This window comes from Nanorana parkeri, unplaced genomic scaffold (assembly GCF_000935625.1).
Source record: "Nanorana parkeri isolate BGI_ZX_2015 unplaced genomic scaffold, ASM93562v1 scaffold1512, whole genome shotgun sequence".
NCBI classification, from domain to species: domain Eukaryota; kingdom Metazoa; phylum Chordata; class Amphibia; order Anura; family Dicroglossidae; genus Nanorana; species Nanorana parkeri.
Genome location: NW_017307780.1, coordinates 47,753 through 64,457, shown reverse-complemented (window position 1 = coordinate 64,457; position 16,705 = coordinate 47,753). Strand labels below are relative to the sequence as shown.

Here is a 16,705-nt window from a genome sequence, read left to right as displayed (position 1 = left end):
ACATCCGAATGTCCGAATTTCCGAAAATTCGTCCGAATTTCGATTCGGAACGAAACGAATCGAACATGTCTATTAAATACATTTTCAGATTCTACCTGCCTTGTGCTGTGCCCTCCCCCTCCTTCTCCTCCATGCCTGCCAGATCTATGTGGCGGAAGTCACAGCAGGAGGCACACAGACACTGACCGCTTCTAGAGCAGAATGGACCTTCCTCTGAACTGCATTTGACTTGCTTCAAGCCGGCTTTGCATTACCATAGAGTTGTATGGGATTGCAAAACCCTCTTGAAGTGAACAAAAGCATGTCAACCTCCCCCCATGATTTACAAATCCCCATTGTACGAAGAACAGAGGAATACTGGTAATAACAAAAAGGACATTTGGAAATCCAGATGACAGATGTTCACAGAAAGTTATTAAAGTAATGTTTTAGGAAATGGTTTTGGTTAGTTACAGGGTTATATTTGCCATCATTACTTGATCCCAGCATACCTCATATTACTATTTCAAGTGATATCCTGGTAGAACAAGATAAGCTAGTGGACACAACATAGAATATACCTATTATGTAAAATACACGTTCATCAGTTTAGTTGCACCAGCTTTACTTGCCTTTCAAGGCATTTACATCAGTTAACATACATTTGTACTCGGAGTCTACTTACCTGATACTGGAAAGCGGGTGGACAGTACTCCAATAAGGAGGCATACCCTGTGCGTGATGTGCGACAACCGGGGGATTGGGAGGGCGGGTCGCACCGTCGGATCCCTTCGTTCCCCGGAAGCCTGAAACGAGCGGCTTACGAGGACCGACGGGCCGGCGACTCCTCCCACAAATCAGGCTAACAGGTTAGCCTCCCACTTGTACTCGGAGTCTACTTACCTGATACTGGAAAGCGCTTGCCTGGCGCCACCTGCTGACGACCCGTACGTCTGCTGTCTACGGAAATGTCTCTGACCTGTGTACTATACAAAATTGATAACAACACAAACATGCGGACCTGAGATATGCCATGGTCCGGGTGGCCGGTACGCCAATAAGGGGGGAAAAACAACCATTTTGCACTGAATTGCTTTTATTCGTATCTACATTTATTCAGCCAAACAAGAAAATGCTTTTGCCATCTCTACTTGAGGGTTCGGAACATATCTGACGAAGCATGCCGATTTCCACCTGCCTAACTGCTTGATGACGTGGGCAGGAACCCCATGTCGGGAGGCGGCTGAGGCTGCCCCTATGCGGAAGGAGTGCCCTGAATATCGTTTGGGATTCTCCCCTAGATGTCCGAGAAGTACCCTGACGTGTGTGACGAACTGCTGCCAGGAGAGAGGGGTGACTGGCAAAGGCAGCAACGGCCCGTGCGGAGGTGTCAGTGATAGCTTGGCCATGAGACAGTCCAACACCGAGATGGGGCACCATGCGTTGCCAGACAGAAATAATTCGATCCGTGTGGGTGCGCCTACCTGATTGGTTTTACACCGCTCGAGGCTCAACGTATAGTGGTCCGGGTAGCGGCATAAGTTCCTCCTACATACTGTAGCAGCTATGGGACTGGAGGACACCATAATAAGCCAAGTAGATGGCAGCTTTTAGAACTAAGCTCTGCGTAACACCGAACGGGGATCCGTCCAGCATAGCGGACATGCCCCTAAACAAGTGCCCAGAGATGGGCATCCTGGCGCCCCCGGATTGTGCCCCTGCTTTCTGGATGCCTTTGAGTATAGCCTTGACGGGGTGAGCTGAAAATAAGGACTGCCTGTCAGGGTGAGTTAGGGACAGGAAATGTTGAACCCCCGCCAGATATAGCCGTATCGTGCTGTGCGCCAGTTTGAGGTCTGAGTGACAGTAGGCGATAAAAGCTAGTATGTACGATATACGGAAAGTATTGAAGGCTTTCCACGCCACCTCGTACGCTTTGCGGGTATTGTAGGCAAGGGAGTTGTTGATCAACCTGGCGGCGTTGGACTGGTGTGTCTCTAATCCAGTACCACATGCTGGAATATAGGAACTGGTGTGGCAACCGCGTCCGGGTGCTGTTGGAAGAAAGTATCGTATTTAAACCTGGACAAGGCATCAGCCGCTATATTGCAAACACCTGGGATGTAGTAACAGATGACATTGTTCGAGAAAACTCCCCTATACTCTCCACCTCGACCGGCCAAGGGCTAGCGAACCAGTGGGGGCCAAAAATGGCTGCAAAACCTGTAGACGCTGCCGCATCCTTGACCACTTGTGGGGACGAACGAGTGGCATGCGGGATGAACATCGAGATGCCGTTCCAGTCCTGCAGGAACCGCTCCCACATGAGTAGATCGGCACGTCCGGCAGCGTCCACGCGTATGACCGAATCCTGTTCCGGGGCTGCAGGCAACAGAGCCAGCAACCTGGAGATAAATGCCTGACCCTGGGGTATGATTCGCATCGCAAAGTTGAGCATGCCCAATAAGGACTGCATCGACCTCCTGGTGCATACTGGGGACACCACCAGGGCGTGCAGGACGTCCCTGATCCGGGCCAACTTGTCCGGCGGCAAACTGGCCCGCATGGCAGCCGTGTCCAGAATGACCCCCAGGAAAGGCAAAGCTCTGAGGGGGCCCTTGACCTTGCGTGCCACGACGGGAACCCCGAGCGACCCGAAGGTGTCCATCAGTATGCCGAGGTCCCGCGGCACCCTGTCAGGAGATTCGATGAGCAGAAAGTCATCGAGGTAGTGCAAAACCTTCTGACAACGAACATGCTCCTCCAGAATCCAGTGCAGGGCCTGGGCGAACCTATCGAAGAGCCAAGGGCTGCTCTTGGACCCGAAAGTCAACCTGGTGGCGAAATAATACTGCTCCCTGCACTTGACCCTGTGCCACTGCCACAACGACTGCTGGATAAGCAACAACTTGAAGGCGTCCGAGATGTCCGCCTTGGACAGCCACGAATTCCTGCCTGATCGTAAGATTTGCTGTATGGCCTGGTCCACCGAGGAGTACTTGAGGCCAAATTCCTCCGATGGTATCAGAGCGTTCAAGCTAGGAATGTGTGCGGAATGAGGGGCGGACAAGTCGTAAACTAAACGATATTTATTGGAAAACTTCCCGCACACCAACCCGATGGAGCTGACCCTCCACATGGCAAAGGGGGGTTCTGAAAAAGGCCCGATCCAATTCCACCTGAAGCAATGCATCCACTGTGGGAGGGTCTGCCAGAGCCGACCTCAAGTTACTGCACTCGTGGGTTGCCTGTGGCAGCGTGACGAAGCCAGATATTCCGCCAACGATGGATCCGGATGCAAGGACAAAACAGACACCAAAGCCTCCACATCCACCCGGCTTAGTCACGGAGTCTGCATATTCCTGACCGAGCACGCGGTCCTCGGATGGGTCACTGGACTTTTCCCCCCTTCCCTTTGTTAGCCGACGGAGCCACTTGGGGGGGGGGAGTCCGGTGATGTCGATGTCCGTGATGTCACCGGATCGCCGACGGGACTCCCGAAAGCCGGTGGAGAGGTGATTGTTTATATTAGCGATCAAAATAATTTTAATCGATCAAAAAGTTTAACGATTAATCGAGAAATTAATCTTTAATTTCCACAGCCCTAAATTATTGCATACCTGGGCCTTGCCCAAGCAGCGTATGGGCCTGCCCAACTTGTCGACCTGAGCCGACGCTGGGCCGGGCAGCAACCCAGGGGGTCGGGTCGACACGGCCGTCTCCGCAGGCGCGGTCGTGGGGCACCAATGGGCAGTGTGTGCCGACGACTGACACGTGGTGCAGACGGGCGAAGTGAGCCCCTGCAGAACAACTCCGTGTCAATCCTACCCCAGTTGGCCGTAAACTGAAATTGGGCCAACCCAGCCACTGCCTTGGCCGAAAACGCCCGGTGGTAGTTGTAAAAAGCGTGGCCACCATACTTGTAGCCTAGGTCGACCACAGCATGCAAGTATGCGTCCAGCTCCTCCCTCCGGTCGGGGCTCACAGAACATATCACATCCCAGTAGGTCCCGAGCCCTAGAACAAACTCAGGGATGGACAGTTTCCTGTTCAGCCTCGGGTCCCGCAAGCATACGCCCAGTTATCCGAGACGTCGTGCGCTGCGATGAGCAGCGAAGCCAAATTTACGTCCTTCCCCTCCAAAATGTCTTTACGTAAATTAACGGGGACGAAGTGTGCCGGCGTGATGTTGGGAGGGCCGGCAGCCGTACCTGGGATAGGGGGCACCGGGGCGCTAGACCCTGGGGCACCCGAGGGGGTGCTAGAAACGTCCAGTAATGCGGCTGTGGGAACAACCGTGGCCTGCCTCTCCAGAGTCTCAGTCCGGTGCTGGAGATCGTGCAACGAGGTGATAATAATGTTCAAAGAGGCGTGAATTTGAGTCAATGAATCGACCACGGTCTGCATGGGCACCTGCTGGGAGCTGACACTAGCAGCAGGGGGGGAAACAGCAGGCGGAACAGCTCCGCCTTCCTCGCCATGGCCGGAAAGGGGATGCCCTTCTTTTGAAGCTCCAGAGCGAGCTTGGGGATCGTCCAAGCCCTGATGGAAGGTGGGCTCCCACGATCAGAAGCCCTGGTAGGGGTAGCCAGTAGTGAAGCCAGGTCCACACTCTCCGAAACATGCGACATCTCGGTCGGTCCTCACTGCAAAACACGAGAAAAGGCATGACACCCCTGCTGAATTACCTATCGTGTGACCTACAGTGAAAATGAGTGACGTATGCACGTGTAGGGCCCTAAGCTGGGCTCCGCCAGGACAACGCGGGGAGCCACTGACTGCGACTGCTCGCTTACGGTCCGTGGAGTTAGCGCCAGAAGGCTGGGCATCCGTCAGTAAGCGTAATGCATGTGATACGATGACGTACGAAGAGGCTGAGGTGCGAACGTGCACTAGCTCTGGTCCCCAGACCCCCGGGCAATGTACAGTAAACGGACGCCCATAGGCCACCCCAAGGGAGAAGACGTAGCGAGGTGCGTGGGGCCGGGGCTGCGTGAGGCCCCGAAACGCCGAAAAGCAGCCGTGTGCGGCACCGGAAATGTAGTGCAGGACGCCGCCAGAGTGCTCGTGCGAGCCATTTGCGAGGAAGAAATGCCTAGCATGTGCTCGCCACCATGGAAAACGCCCCCCAAGACCCCGGCGTGCGCCCGACGATGCCGGCACGCAGTGAGACAGCATCCGGGCTCACGATGTGGCAATCGAGCAGGTAGTGGGGCCACTTACATGAAGTGCAAGCAGAAAACACAAACGTCATGAGGAAACGCAACACGGCACACATGCAGGGCAACCGCCAAGTGAAACAGGCTACCGGGTGTGTAAGTGACTGACAGAGAGACAGTGACAGGGAGGAGGAGGGGGAGGGGGGGTTGCCATGATGGGGAGAGGAGACAGGAGGAAGCCTGCCCTCAACTACGTCCATCTAATAAACTTTAAATGACACATCATAAAGATGTGAATCTGATAATATTATACCAGCCGGTAATAATCTAAAATCTAGCTATAAGTACACATGTAATTATAAACATCAACCTAACTTATAATCATATTGTTGTTTACTCTTGGTGGATGGCTATACACATCCTAACACCCTAATTATTGCCAAACTCCATTATATCATCATTCTATATTGACATAATGTAATAATGTAACTAATATGTATGATAATAATAGAAACTACCCATGAAGTCGTTCTTATATATGTAAAATCAATAAAGAAAAAAACCCTTGGAGATGCACACACTGGGAATGAAACAATAATACATTCATTAATATCCATAAACATTTGTTATCAAATCGCATAAAAACACACCATCCCCTCTATAAAAATATCTTAATCCTGCAAGATGCCAATAAAACACAATAAATATATAATGTATCATAAATAAACCCGTGATGTGGTAGATAACAATTAAAGTGCATTTAAAGTGTCAGAAGACTCATAAACCATTATAGTTGTCTAATATCACTTAGGGCAGTGGTGGCGAACCTATGGCACACGTGCCAGAGCGGGCACGCGGGGCCGTTTCTGCTGGCACGCGAGCCCAGGTCCGCCGTACTGCTTCCAAGTTCACTGACAGGCACACAGGCGCAGAAAAGAGCTTCGGAGGTGCTGTCATCTGCTGCCACGCAAGCGCACCATGGACGAGACGAGGAGCCGCGCAGGTGCAGTGACGTCAACGACTCACAAGGTATGTGAGGTGCACGCGCTCTAGCATTGGCGCCATTACCTCAGACATAGGAGAGCATATTAGACGGCCGCTCGCTGGGGCCCCTCAGGGCCCTAGCCAGCCAGCAGCGAGCGGCCGTCTAATTAGAAAGGTGGATCTGCCCTTAGGAGCCACATAGCCCTCCTTAGAGACCACTTAAGGACCACCACTTTTAGATGACCTGGATGCTGCACAGCCCATCCCCTCTCCAGCCCATACACAACTGCAGGGCCCATCTAGCCCACTTAAGAGCATTTATGGACCACCTTGAAGCTGCACAGCCCCTAAGATCCCATACAGACAACTGCAGAGCCCACCTAAGAGCACTTATGGACCACCTGTAAGCTGCACAGCCACCAAGAGCCCATACAGACAACCGCAGAGCCCACCTAAGAGCACTTATGGACCACCTGTAAGCTGCACAGCCCCCAAGAGCCCATACAGACAAATACAGAGCCCACCTAAGAGCACTTATGGACACCTGTAAGCTGCACAGCCCCCAAGAGCCAATACAGACAACTCCAGGGCCCACCTAAGACCATTTATGGACCACCTTGAAGCTGCCCAGCCCCCAAGAGCCAATACAAACAACCGCAGAGCCCACCTATGAGCACATATGGACCACCTTTAAGCTGCACAGCCTCCAAGAGCCCATGCAGACAACCGCAGAGCCCACCTAAGAGCACATAATTAGTTCAAACGGGGTTATGAAGTGTGTTTGTAAAATAAATCATCAGTATTTGGGTCGAAGTGCAGGGTTGGCACTTTGAGACACTTAAGATGGTTTAGTGATCCCGTTTGGGCACTCGGGCACAAAAAGGTTCGCCATTGCTGACTTAGGGCGATAGCATGCATATATACTGTACAGTACGTGTATATATGAGTCCCAGGAGCTAAATAAGTATATTTTTGCATATAGTTTGCATCCAATGTTATCCAGAAAGTTGCCAAAACAGTAGAGAATAATGTCATGTTTTTGATGAACTTTAACTCTCAGAGCTCAAAAGGAAATAATGTATAAATAGCAGAAAGCAGCAAGTTCCGATATCCATTCAAGATAAGGTTACATGAGCAGTAGGAAGCAACACACTTCGTTCAGGTGTCTATTAAAGATCGAAGTACTGAAAGTGACATTAAAGTTTTAAAAAATCCCCCCCCCCCCCCCAATGCTGCTTTAAGAACTTACCTTAAATGATACCACTTGATACCTACGATCATCTTCTTTCCAGTAGTTTTCAGGCTGGTCTCTGATCCACCACATACTCCTGTCTCCAGAGGCGGCTCTAGACTTTGTGAGGCCTTAGGCGAAACTCAAACGTGAGGCCCCCCACTTACACCCATCATGAAAAAAATGCAAACAATAATAAAAAATTACCTGTATACATATTGCATGTTATAAGACTAGTGTTTAATACCCGCAGCCAGGAATTTACAGCTCCTAGAGCTAGAATGTAAGGGACGTACAGAGTGCAGAGGTCAGATCTAAAGAACGCACAGAGTGCAAAGGTCAGATTTAAAGAACGCACAGAGTGCAGAGGCCAGATGTAAGGAACGCACAGAACGCAGAGGTCAGATGTAAGGAACGCACAGAGCGCAGAGGTCAGATGTAATGAACGCACAGGGCGCAGAGGTCAGATGTAATGAACGCACAGGGCGCAGAGGTCAGAAGTAAGGAACGCACAGGGTGCAGAGGTCAGATGTAAGGAACTCACAGAGTGCAGAGGTCAGAAGTAAGGAACGCACAGGGTGCAGAGGTCAGAAGTAAGGAATGCACAGGGTGCCGAGGTCAGAAGTAAGGAACGCACCGGGTGCAGAGGTCAGATGTAAGGAACGCACAGAGTGCAGAGGTCAGATTTAAAGAACGCACAGAGTGCAGAGGTCAGATTTACGAAATGGACAGAGTGCAGAGGTCAGATCTAAGGAACGCACAGAGTGCAGAGGTCAGATTTAAAGAACGCACAGAGCGCAGAGGTCAGATTTAAGAAATGAACAGAGTGCAGAGGTCAGATCTAAGGAACGCACAGAGTGCAGAGGTCAGATCTAAGGAACGCACAGAGTGCAGAGGTCAGATTTAAAGAACGCACAGAGTGCAGAGGTCAGATTTACGAAATGGACAGAGTGCAGAGGTCAGATCTAAGGAACGCACAGAGTGCAGAGGTCAGATTTAAAGAACGCACAGAGCGCAGAGGTCAGATTTAAGAAATGAACAGAGTGCAGAGGTCAGATCTAAGGAACGCACAGAGTGCAGAGGTCAGATCTAAGGAACGCACAGAGTGCAGAGGTCAGATCTAAGGAACGCACAGAGGTCAGATGTAAGGAACGCACAGAGGTCAGATGTAAGGAACGCACAGAATGCAGAGGTTAGATGTAAGGAACGCACAGAGCGCAGAGGTCAGATGTAAGGAACGCACAGATCGCAGAGGTCAGATGTATGGAACGCACAGAGCGCAGACGTCAGATGTAAGGAACGTACAGCGTGCAGAGGTCAGATGTAAGGAACGCACAGAGCGCAGAGGTCAGATGTAAGGAACGCACAGTTCAGTAGTAAAGAACGCAATAAATCCTGCTTTTCTATAACACAGTATGGGGTGGCATGGCATTGGTTATATGTGACAGCAGTCTGGTATTTAGAAGGATCTGCTCACTGCTAGAGGGCAGCTGGATTTGTTACATAGAAAAGTTTTAGCAGCAGATGTGAACAATGACAACAGTATTTGAAAAATAGAATGATTGTTTTTGTTTTTTTACGAGCATGCATTTTTCTATTTTATAAAGAGAGGTGCTTTTAAAATAGAAAAATGCATGATGAAAAAAACAAACAAAAAAAGATCATTCAAACTGCCAGAGGGGGCTAAATACTTTCTATAAACACTGTAAATTGTACCCAGATGTCGGTTTTAGAAGCGGCCGTGTCACCCTGTCCTGGGTGCCTTTTATCACTTACATGATCCGTTACCAACCCAGCCAGGTCACTGTTTTGGGGCAGGAGGGGGCGTGGCGGTGGATTGAACTCAATGGCACCGCAATCACGCAATGGCACAGCAGCCATGCCCCCTATGTGCGATTGCCAGCACCCAAACGTGTGACACATTAGTGCCTGCGTTCTGGTCCAGTGCAATCTGCAGCATTTTTGATGATCGCACTCGAGCGGAACGCATGCACTAATGTGTCACAGGTTTGGGTGCCGGCGATCGCACTGCGGGTGGGGGGCATGGCTGCGGTGTCATGTCATGCGGTGTCATGGCTGCGTGCACCACCACGCCCCTCCTGCCCCAAAACAGAGTGAGCCAACTGGGTTGCGTTCCAGTGCATTCCATAGGCCGAACGCACTGCAACGCACTCTTTATGGTTGGACTGGGCCCTTAGGGCTTGGTCACACCAATTAGGGTGCGTTCCAGAGCGGTAGCTGCTGGAACACACCATAATCGCTCACAAAACTTCCCCCTGCCTTCTGGGGTGGGAGGGGGCATGGCGGTGCATTGAGGTCAATTGCACTGCAGCCACGTCCCCCCTCTCGTAGTGCGGTCGAGTGCATGGCAAAACTTTGCCCGCGTTCTGTACCACTGCAAATGCAAAAAAAGCTGTTTAAGAACTTACCTTAAATGATACCACTTGATACCTACGATCATCTTCTTTCCAGTAGTTTTCAGGCTGGTCTCTGATCCACCACATACTCCTGTCTCCAGAGGCGGCTCTAGACTTTGTGAGGCCTTAGGCGAAACTCAAACGTGAGGCCCCCCACTTACACCCATCATGAAAAAAATGCAAACAATAATAAAAAATTACCTGTATACATATTGCATGTTATAAGACTAGTGTTTAATACCCGCAGCCAGGAATTTACAGCTCCTAGAGCTAGAATGTAAGGGACGTACAGAGTGCAGAGGTCAGATCTAAAGAACGCACAGAGTGCAAAGGTCAGATTTAAAGAACGCACAGAGTGCAGAGGCCAGATGTAAGGAACGCACAGAACGCAGAGGTCAGATGTAAGGAACGCACAGAGCGCAGAGGTCAGATGTAATGAACGCACAGGGCGCAGAGGTCAGAAGTAAGGAACGCACAGGGTGCAGAGGTCAGATGTAAGGAACTCACAGAGTGCAGAGGTCAGAAGTAAGGAACGCACAGGGTGCAGAGGTCAGAAGTAAGGAATGCACAGGGTGCCGAGGTCAGAAGTAAGGAACGCACCGGGTGCAGAGGTCAGATGTAAGGAACGCACAGAGTGCAGAGGTCAGATTTAAAGAACGCACAGAGTGCAGAGGTCAGATTTACGAAATGCACAGAGTGCAGAGGTCAGATCTAAGGAACGCACAGAGTGCAGAGGTCAGATTTACGAAATGGACAGAGTGCAGAGGTCAGATCTAAGGAACGCACAGAGTGCAGAGGTCAGATCTAAGGAACGCACAGAGCGCAGAGGTCAGATTTAAAGAACGCACAGAGCGCAGAGGTCAGATTTAAGAAATGAACAGAGTGCAGAGGTCAGATCTAAGGAACGCACAGAGTGCAGAGGTCAGATCTAAGGAACGCACAGAGGTCAGATGTAAGGAACGCACAGAGGTCAGATGTAAGGAACGCACAGAATGCAGAGGTTAGATGTAAGGAACGCACAGAGCGCAGAGGTCAGATGTAAGGAACGCACAGATCGCAGAGGTCAGATGTATGGAACGCACAGAGCGCAGACGTCAGATGTAAGGAACGTACAGCGTGCAGAGGTCAGATGTAAGGAACGCACAGAGCGCAGAGGTCAGATGTAAGGAACGCACAGTTCAGTAGTAAAGAACGCAATAAATCCTGCTTTTCTATAACACAGTATGGGGTGGCATGGCATTGGTTATATGTGACAGCAGTCTGGTATTTAGAAGGATCTGCTCACTGCTAGAGGGCAGCTGGATTTGTTACATAGAAAAGTTTTAGCAGCCGATGTGAACAATGACAACAGTATTTGAAAAATAGAATGATTGTTTTTGTTTTTTTACGAGCATGCATTTTTCTATTTTATAAAGAGAGGTGCTTTTAAAATAGAAAAATGCATGATGAAAAAAACAAACAAAAAAAGATCATTCAAACTGCCAGAGGGGGCTAAATACTTTCTATAAACACTGTAAATTGTACCCAGATGTCGGTTTTAGAAGCGGCCGTGTCACCCTGTCCTGGGTGCCTTTTATCACTTACATGATCCGTTACCAACCCAGCCAGGTCACTGTTTTGGGGCAGGAGGGGGCGTGGCGGTGGATTGAACTCAATGGCACCGCAATCACGCAATGGCACAGCAGCCATGCCCCCTATGTGCGATTGCCAGCACCCAAACGTGTGACACATTAGTGCCTGCGTTCTGGTCCAGTGCAATCTGCAGCATTTTTGATGATCGCACTCGAGCGGAACGCATGCACTAATGTGTCACAGGTTTGGGTGCCGGCGATCGCACTGCGGGTGGGGGGCATGGCTGCGGTGTCATGTCATGCGGTGTCATGGCTGCGTGCACCACCACGCCCCTCCTGCCCCAAAACAGAGTGAGCCAACTGGGTTGCGTTCCAGTGCATTCCATAGGCCGAACGCACTGCAACGCACTCTTTATGGTTGGACTGGGCCCTTAGGGCTTGGTCACACCAATTAGGGTGCGTTCCAGAGCGGTAGCTGCTGGAACACACCATAATCGCTCACAAAACTTCCCCCTGCCTTCTGGGGTGGGAGGGGGCATGGCGGTGCATTGAGGTCAATTGCACTGCAGCCACGTCCCCCCTCTCGTAGTGCGGTCGAGTGCATGGCAAAACTTTGCCCGCGTTCTGTACCACTGCAAATGCAAAAAAAGCTGCTTGCTCTATTTTTTTTTTCAAAGCAGTGCCATTGAATTTAATGCACCACCATGCCTCCTCCGGTCCCTGAACGCAGGGGGAAGTTTAGTGAGCGATTGCGGAGCGTTCCAGCAGCTAACGCTCTGGAACGCATCGCAATTGGTGTGAACAAGCCCTTAGACACTGTAAATTCCTTCTTTTTTGCTACCCTGTATTTTTTATGTGAAAAAAAATAATAATTCAGAAATAAATAAAATGTTAAAGAAAAAAAATAAAAGAGGGGTGCTTCACTAACCTGAACACCCTGTGTCCCTCCGCCGGTACCAGCCTCTTCCTTGCCCTCCTCTGATGCCATCGCTTGTTGCTGCGCTGATAGCTGCTCTCCACTCTCCACCACACGCTGGGCTTGCGGGCGGGCTCTCTGCTGTCTCTGCAAGAGAGGCTGTAAGAACTGGCGGAAATAGTTCCGCCAGCACCATCGGGAGAAGCCGCGCCAGAGGACCCGCTACGTGGCTTCTCCCTCACTCTGACAGCTGCAGGAAGGGGGAGGTAGGTTCCGGTGCAGAGGCTGTGGGGGAATTGCCGGCGCGGCGGCGCCCTATTCTCCCCGTCGGGAAATCACTGCTCCCAGGGGCGGACTGACCAGCGTCAGGTTAGTTGAAGCTGCAGAGGCGAGGTAGGCGGCCACGAGGCCCGCGTGAACGCGAGGCCTTAGGCGACCACCTAACTCGCCTAATTAGGGAGCCGCCTCTGCCTCTCTCCTCCTGTCCCACGGAGTCTGTGCGAGTGCACGCTGCCGGGTTGCCTGCATTGGCTTACCCCGTGTCTCTCCTCTTCTCCCGACTGAAGATCTCTACTGCGCATGAACCTGCCCCATGATCCTTTGCAGCCGCTCGAGAATCTTCAGATCTTCGGATAGGAGCGTTCAGCGGAAACACAGGTAAGTTTCAATCTTTTTGTTAAAAATGTTTTTATATATGTTTTTGCATTCATCTACTGCTTGCTAGCAGTAGATATATGCAAAAAAATTTGAGGGTTTAATTGTCCCTTAAGCAGCTGAATATAGAATGATGTTAGCACAGCAGGAACAAATCTGCAATGGCAGACTGGCAGTGGGAGACGACATGCTACACCAGGGGGCAGTATATTTCAGCTGTAGCATAAAGAGCCATAAATGTCAGCAAGGAGCAACATATGAGCAATGTATGTCCGTTTTATCTTGTATTCGAGCAAATCAACCCGGGTTGTCAGATAGACATAGCTTTGTGACTCATGATTTTAAGCTCACATTAGAATGCATTGTTTTTTACATTTAGTGCATTTCCCCGCATACAAATACGCATGGAAAACCGCTCATGTGTAAATGGAGCCTTACTCCACGCAGCTACTTGGACCGTGGCAAGCTACTGTGAGGGACACATGAGGAGGGTACCCCCAGTGTATAAGACACCTTGGATGTGTATAAGAGAAAGAGACCAGTACCAAGGATTGGTGGATTATAAGTATTTAGGTGGCTCATTTCCTCCTCTTGGATCATCACCCTCCTGTGGTCCCATAAAAGACATAGTGAGTCAAGAGGGTGATCCTCTTCTTGCCAACTCACGCCAGCCGCATCTTTTGGCTGGGAAGTTGCCTACTGTATATTCCCCTGATGAAGCGTTGAAAAAGTGAAACTACATGCCTTTGGAGATATAATACAATTAATTGTGACTGTATGGTTAGGTAAGTATAAAACAAGCAAGACATTGTGATATTGTAAAGGCTGTAGTTCTAATAGGCAATGTACTACCACATAAGGGGAAATAATTGAGTTTTATTCATTTTTATGCTGGTTTTTTTGGTTTTAATTTGGTTTAATTTGGTTTTAAGGTGCATGAAATAAATTGTGTTTGTAAGGACTAAATAGATCTATGTGTCTCATATAAACCCCATAATATACATGTTTTTCGAATTTCAGTGAGTAGGGGGGAGGCTAAAGAAAAGACATGGATCAATATAGGGGCTATTTCTTTGATGTTATTCAAGACTTGGTTCTGCCATCCCTTTACCTCCCTCTTTAATTACACTGCACTCTCTACTCTCCAAACACTTCAAAAGCATGCCTGCCCATACAAATCTATAGCAATCACACAGGAGGACCATTGCATGCTTTCATCTGCTCTTGGCAAGCACATGACATCACAGCAGATAGCCATAATCTTCAATAATGCAAATATAAAAACAATACTGTAGCAATTGCCACTCATCAACAAAAATGTAGTAAACAGCCTAAATTAAACTTATTTCAGTACCAGGCAAAGCACGATCTAGTCTTTAATATTGTTATTATTAAAAAAAAAAACATTTTCCAGGGTTGATAAAGTATTTTGTTTTACAGGGCACATAACAATCACAAACTTTTTGTTAAATTATTATCCTGGTTTGGATCTTGAAAAAAGAAATACCCATGGATTTACAGCATTAATGAAAGCATCAATTCAAGGCAGAACAGACTGTGTTCGTGCATTAATGTTAGCAGGTAAGTGTATTTAAAGTCTAAAAACAAATCGGCCATATCCAGCATTCGTTTAATTGCTTCCATCCCCAGCTATCAATACTTACCTTCCTTTTAATCCTCCACCACTCTGTTTAGACATCAATGGTGAAGAGAGAAAGCCGTGTGTAAGCTGCAGAGATACAACTTGAAGCTAATACACAAGGCTAGCAACTGTCCTTGCTCCCATCTTGTCACATGAGGGCAGGGAAAAGGGCCTTTCATGCTCTCGGTGCCTGAAAGGCCTACCACCAATCTTGTCACAAAGGAAGACATATCTGCAATGTAGAATAAAAAACCTGATTAGCCTTCCAGTAGAATGTAGTAACCTGGAGAAGTGACTGAGTTACACTGTATAGCCTGCTGAAGCTTTGAGCACTTTATGTAATGTTGTATTGAGGATGAAGAATGTCTGCTGTTAGCATTCAAATCACCTTTGAGTTTCTGTTATTTAAAAATAGATCTAAAATTTACATCACATGAAATATCAACATATTTCATGTGATGTGATGTGAAACATAAGAGGATATGATACCCTGGAACTTGTTAAATCATACAGTTTGCTAAAACAAGGTATTATAACAATGTGTAGCCACCTGCTCCTAAGCAGAATGACTCCCTAAGGTTAGTCTGCTGAGCCATAGCTAGTCTAAGCTGATTTGATATTCTGTGCCTATTTGGTTTCTCCTAAGCTCTCTGTTATTGTTTGTATCTAACTGCTGCTACCTGAATTAGAACAGAACGTCCAATAATCGAATATTATGAATAGGTGTGTCTCCCTAGCCAATAACTAGGAGGTTCATGGCCAAAGGTGCATGCTGGGGAGGACCTAATTATTCGGGGCCCTGCTAAGGGGAGGGTGCATAAAGTGATGTGCTTTCTGACTAGGCCTGCAGCCTGCAGATGGCCAGGAATGGAGACCCAGTCGGGATCTGCAGCTGTCCTGCCAGTGAAGGGGGAAGCTATGCTTGCGATGAAGGGCCAGGGAGGAACTTCTTCTACTGGAGGTGACAGAGAAGCCAGGATTGGGCTTGGATCTCACAGGAAGTTTGGTGTCTCGCCTAGGGATTTCTGTGCTAGGTCTGCTAAGGTTCTCCAATGTACAGTGTTTGGAGAACTAAATCTGTTTAAAGGCTGGGAGACATTACCCTCCACTGGCACTCATGCCACTGTTTCATCCCTTCACTCCCTGTCCTCCTACTAAGTGGTGTTTGGACTGGAGCAGTAAGAAAGGCAACCCTTGTCATTTGGAGGACAAGGGTGGCCTTTCATGTAATAAATAGTTAACCAAAGTATGGCATTTAATTTTTTTTTCTAAATGTTATCATTAACTAAAGCTTAAGCAGAAACAAACATAGACAGTGTCTTATAATATAGGGCTTGGCTCAAAATTTCCACTCGCTTGCTCGCATTTGGCGAGTGGAAATAAAGTGGGGGCGAGCCAGACACGAGATCCATCCGCTCTCTCCCTTCTCTCTTCTCTCCTGTACTTTCAGTTTCCTCTTGCTTCTTCCTCCTACGATCGACTCCGGCTGCTGTGTCTTTGTTTAGACAGGTGACAGGAGACGTGTCTATTAGAAGACAGCGTCTCCTGTCACCATGGATACCCGCTCTCTACTGCTCATGTGCAGGCAGACGGGACCATGAGCTCGAACTTAGTGGCCCGGCATCTAGCTATAGGCGTCCCTGTTCCCATGGCAGCACAAGTCGGCCTGAACTAACGGCCGGGTGCTGTAATCCCTCCTTTGATCGCCACGCTGCTATTTCCCAGGAGGGGGAGACCGATCTGCAAAGGGTCATGGACGTGATTTGAGCTCTGCAAGCAGGTACTCCAGTCTATTCTTTAGGATAGTTGGAAAACATTCCCTTTCATGATTGTTTAGGTTTATTATTTTAATTATCTGGCGGGAATGTGACATCATACTGATGCCATAGGAAGTTGGGGGCAGTTCTTTACTGTTTTTCTATTTGGTGATTAGGTTTTTCCTGTATAAAGTGTTGCTGGGAGTTGTAGTCCTCTATAGCTGGTGCCATTCTGCATTTTTGTATAAAGTGTTGCTGGAAGTTATAGTCCTCTATAGCCGCTATCATTCTGCATTTATTTATAAAGTGTAGCTGGGAGTTGTAGTCCTCTATCCAAAAATGCAGAATGGTACCAGTTATAGAGGACTACAACTCCCAGCTACACTTTATATATA

The 16,705-nt window shown here is 48.9% G+C and overlaps 1 protein-coding gene across 1 annotated transcript in view; it reads left to right on the top strand.

The window, feature by feature from the left end:
• The window catches only part of LOC108798589 (ankyrin repeat domain-containing protein 33B-like), a 93,995-nt gene that overhangs the window by 71,579 nt on the left and 5,711 nt on the right, over positions 1–16,705 (top strand). The window contains exon 5 of the mRNA XM_018570351.1: positions 14,352–14,492. Coding sequence (XP_018425853.1) covers positions 14,352–14,492 — 141 coding nt within the window. The remainder of the gene's footprint in view (positions 1–14,351; positions 14,493–16,705) is intronic.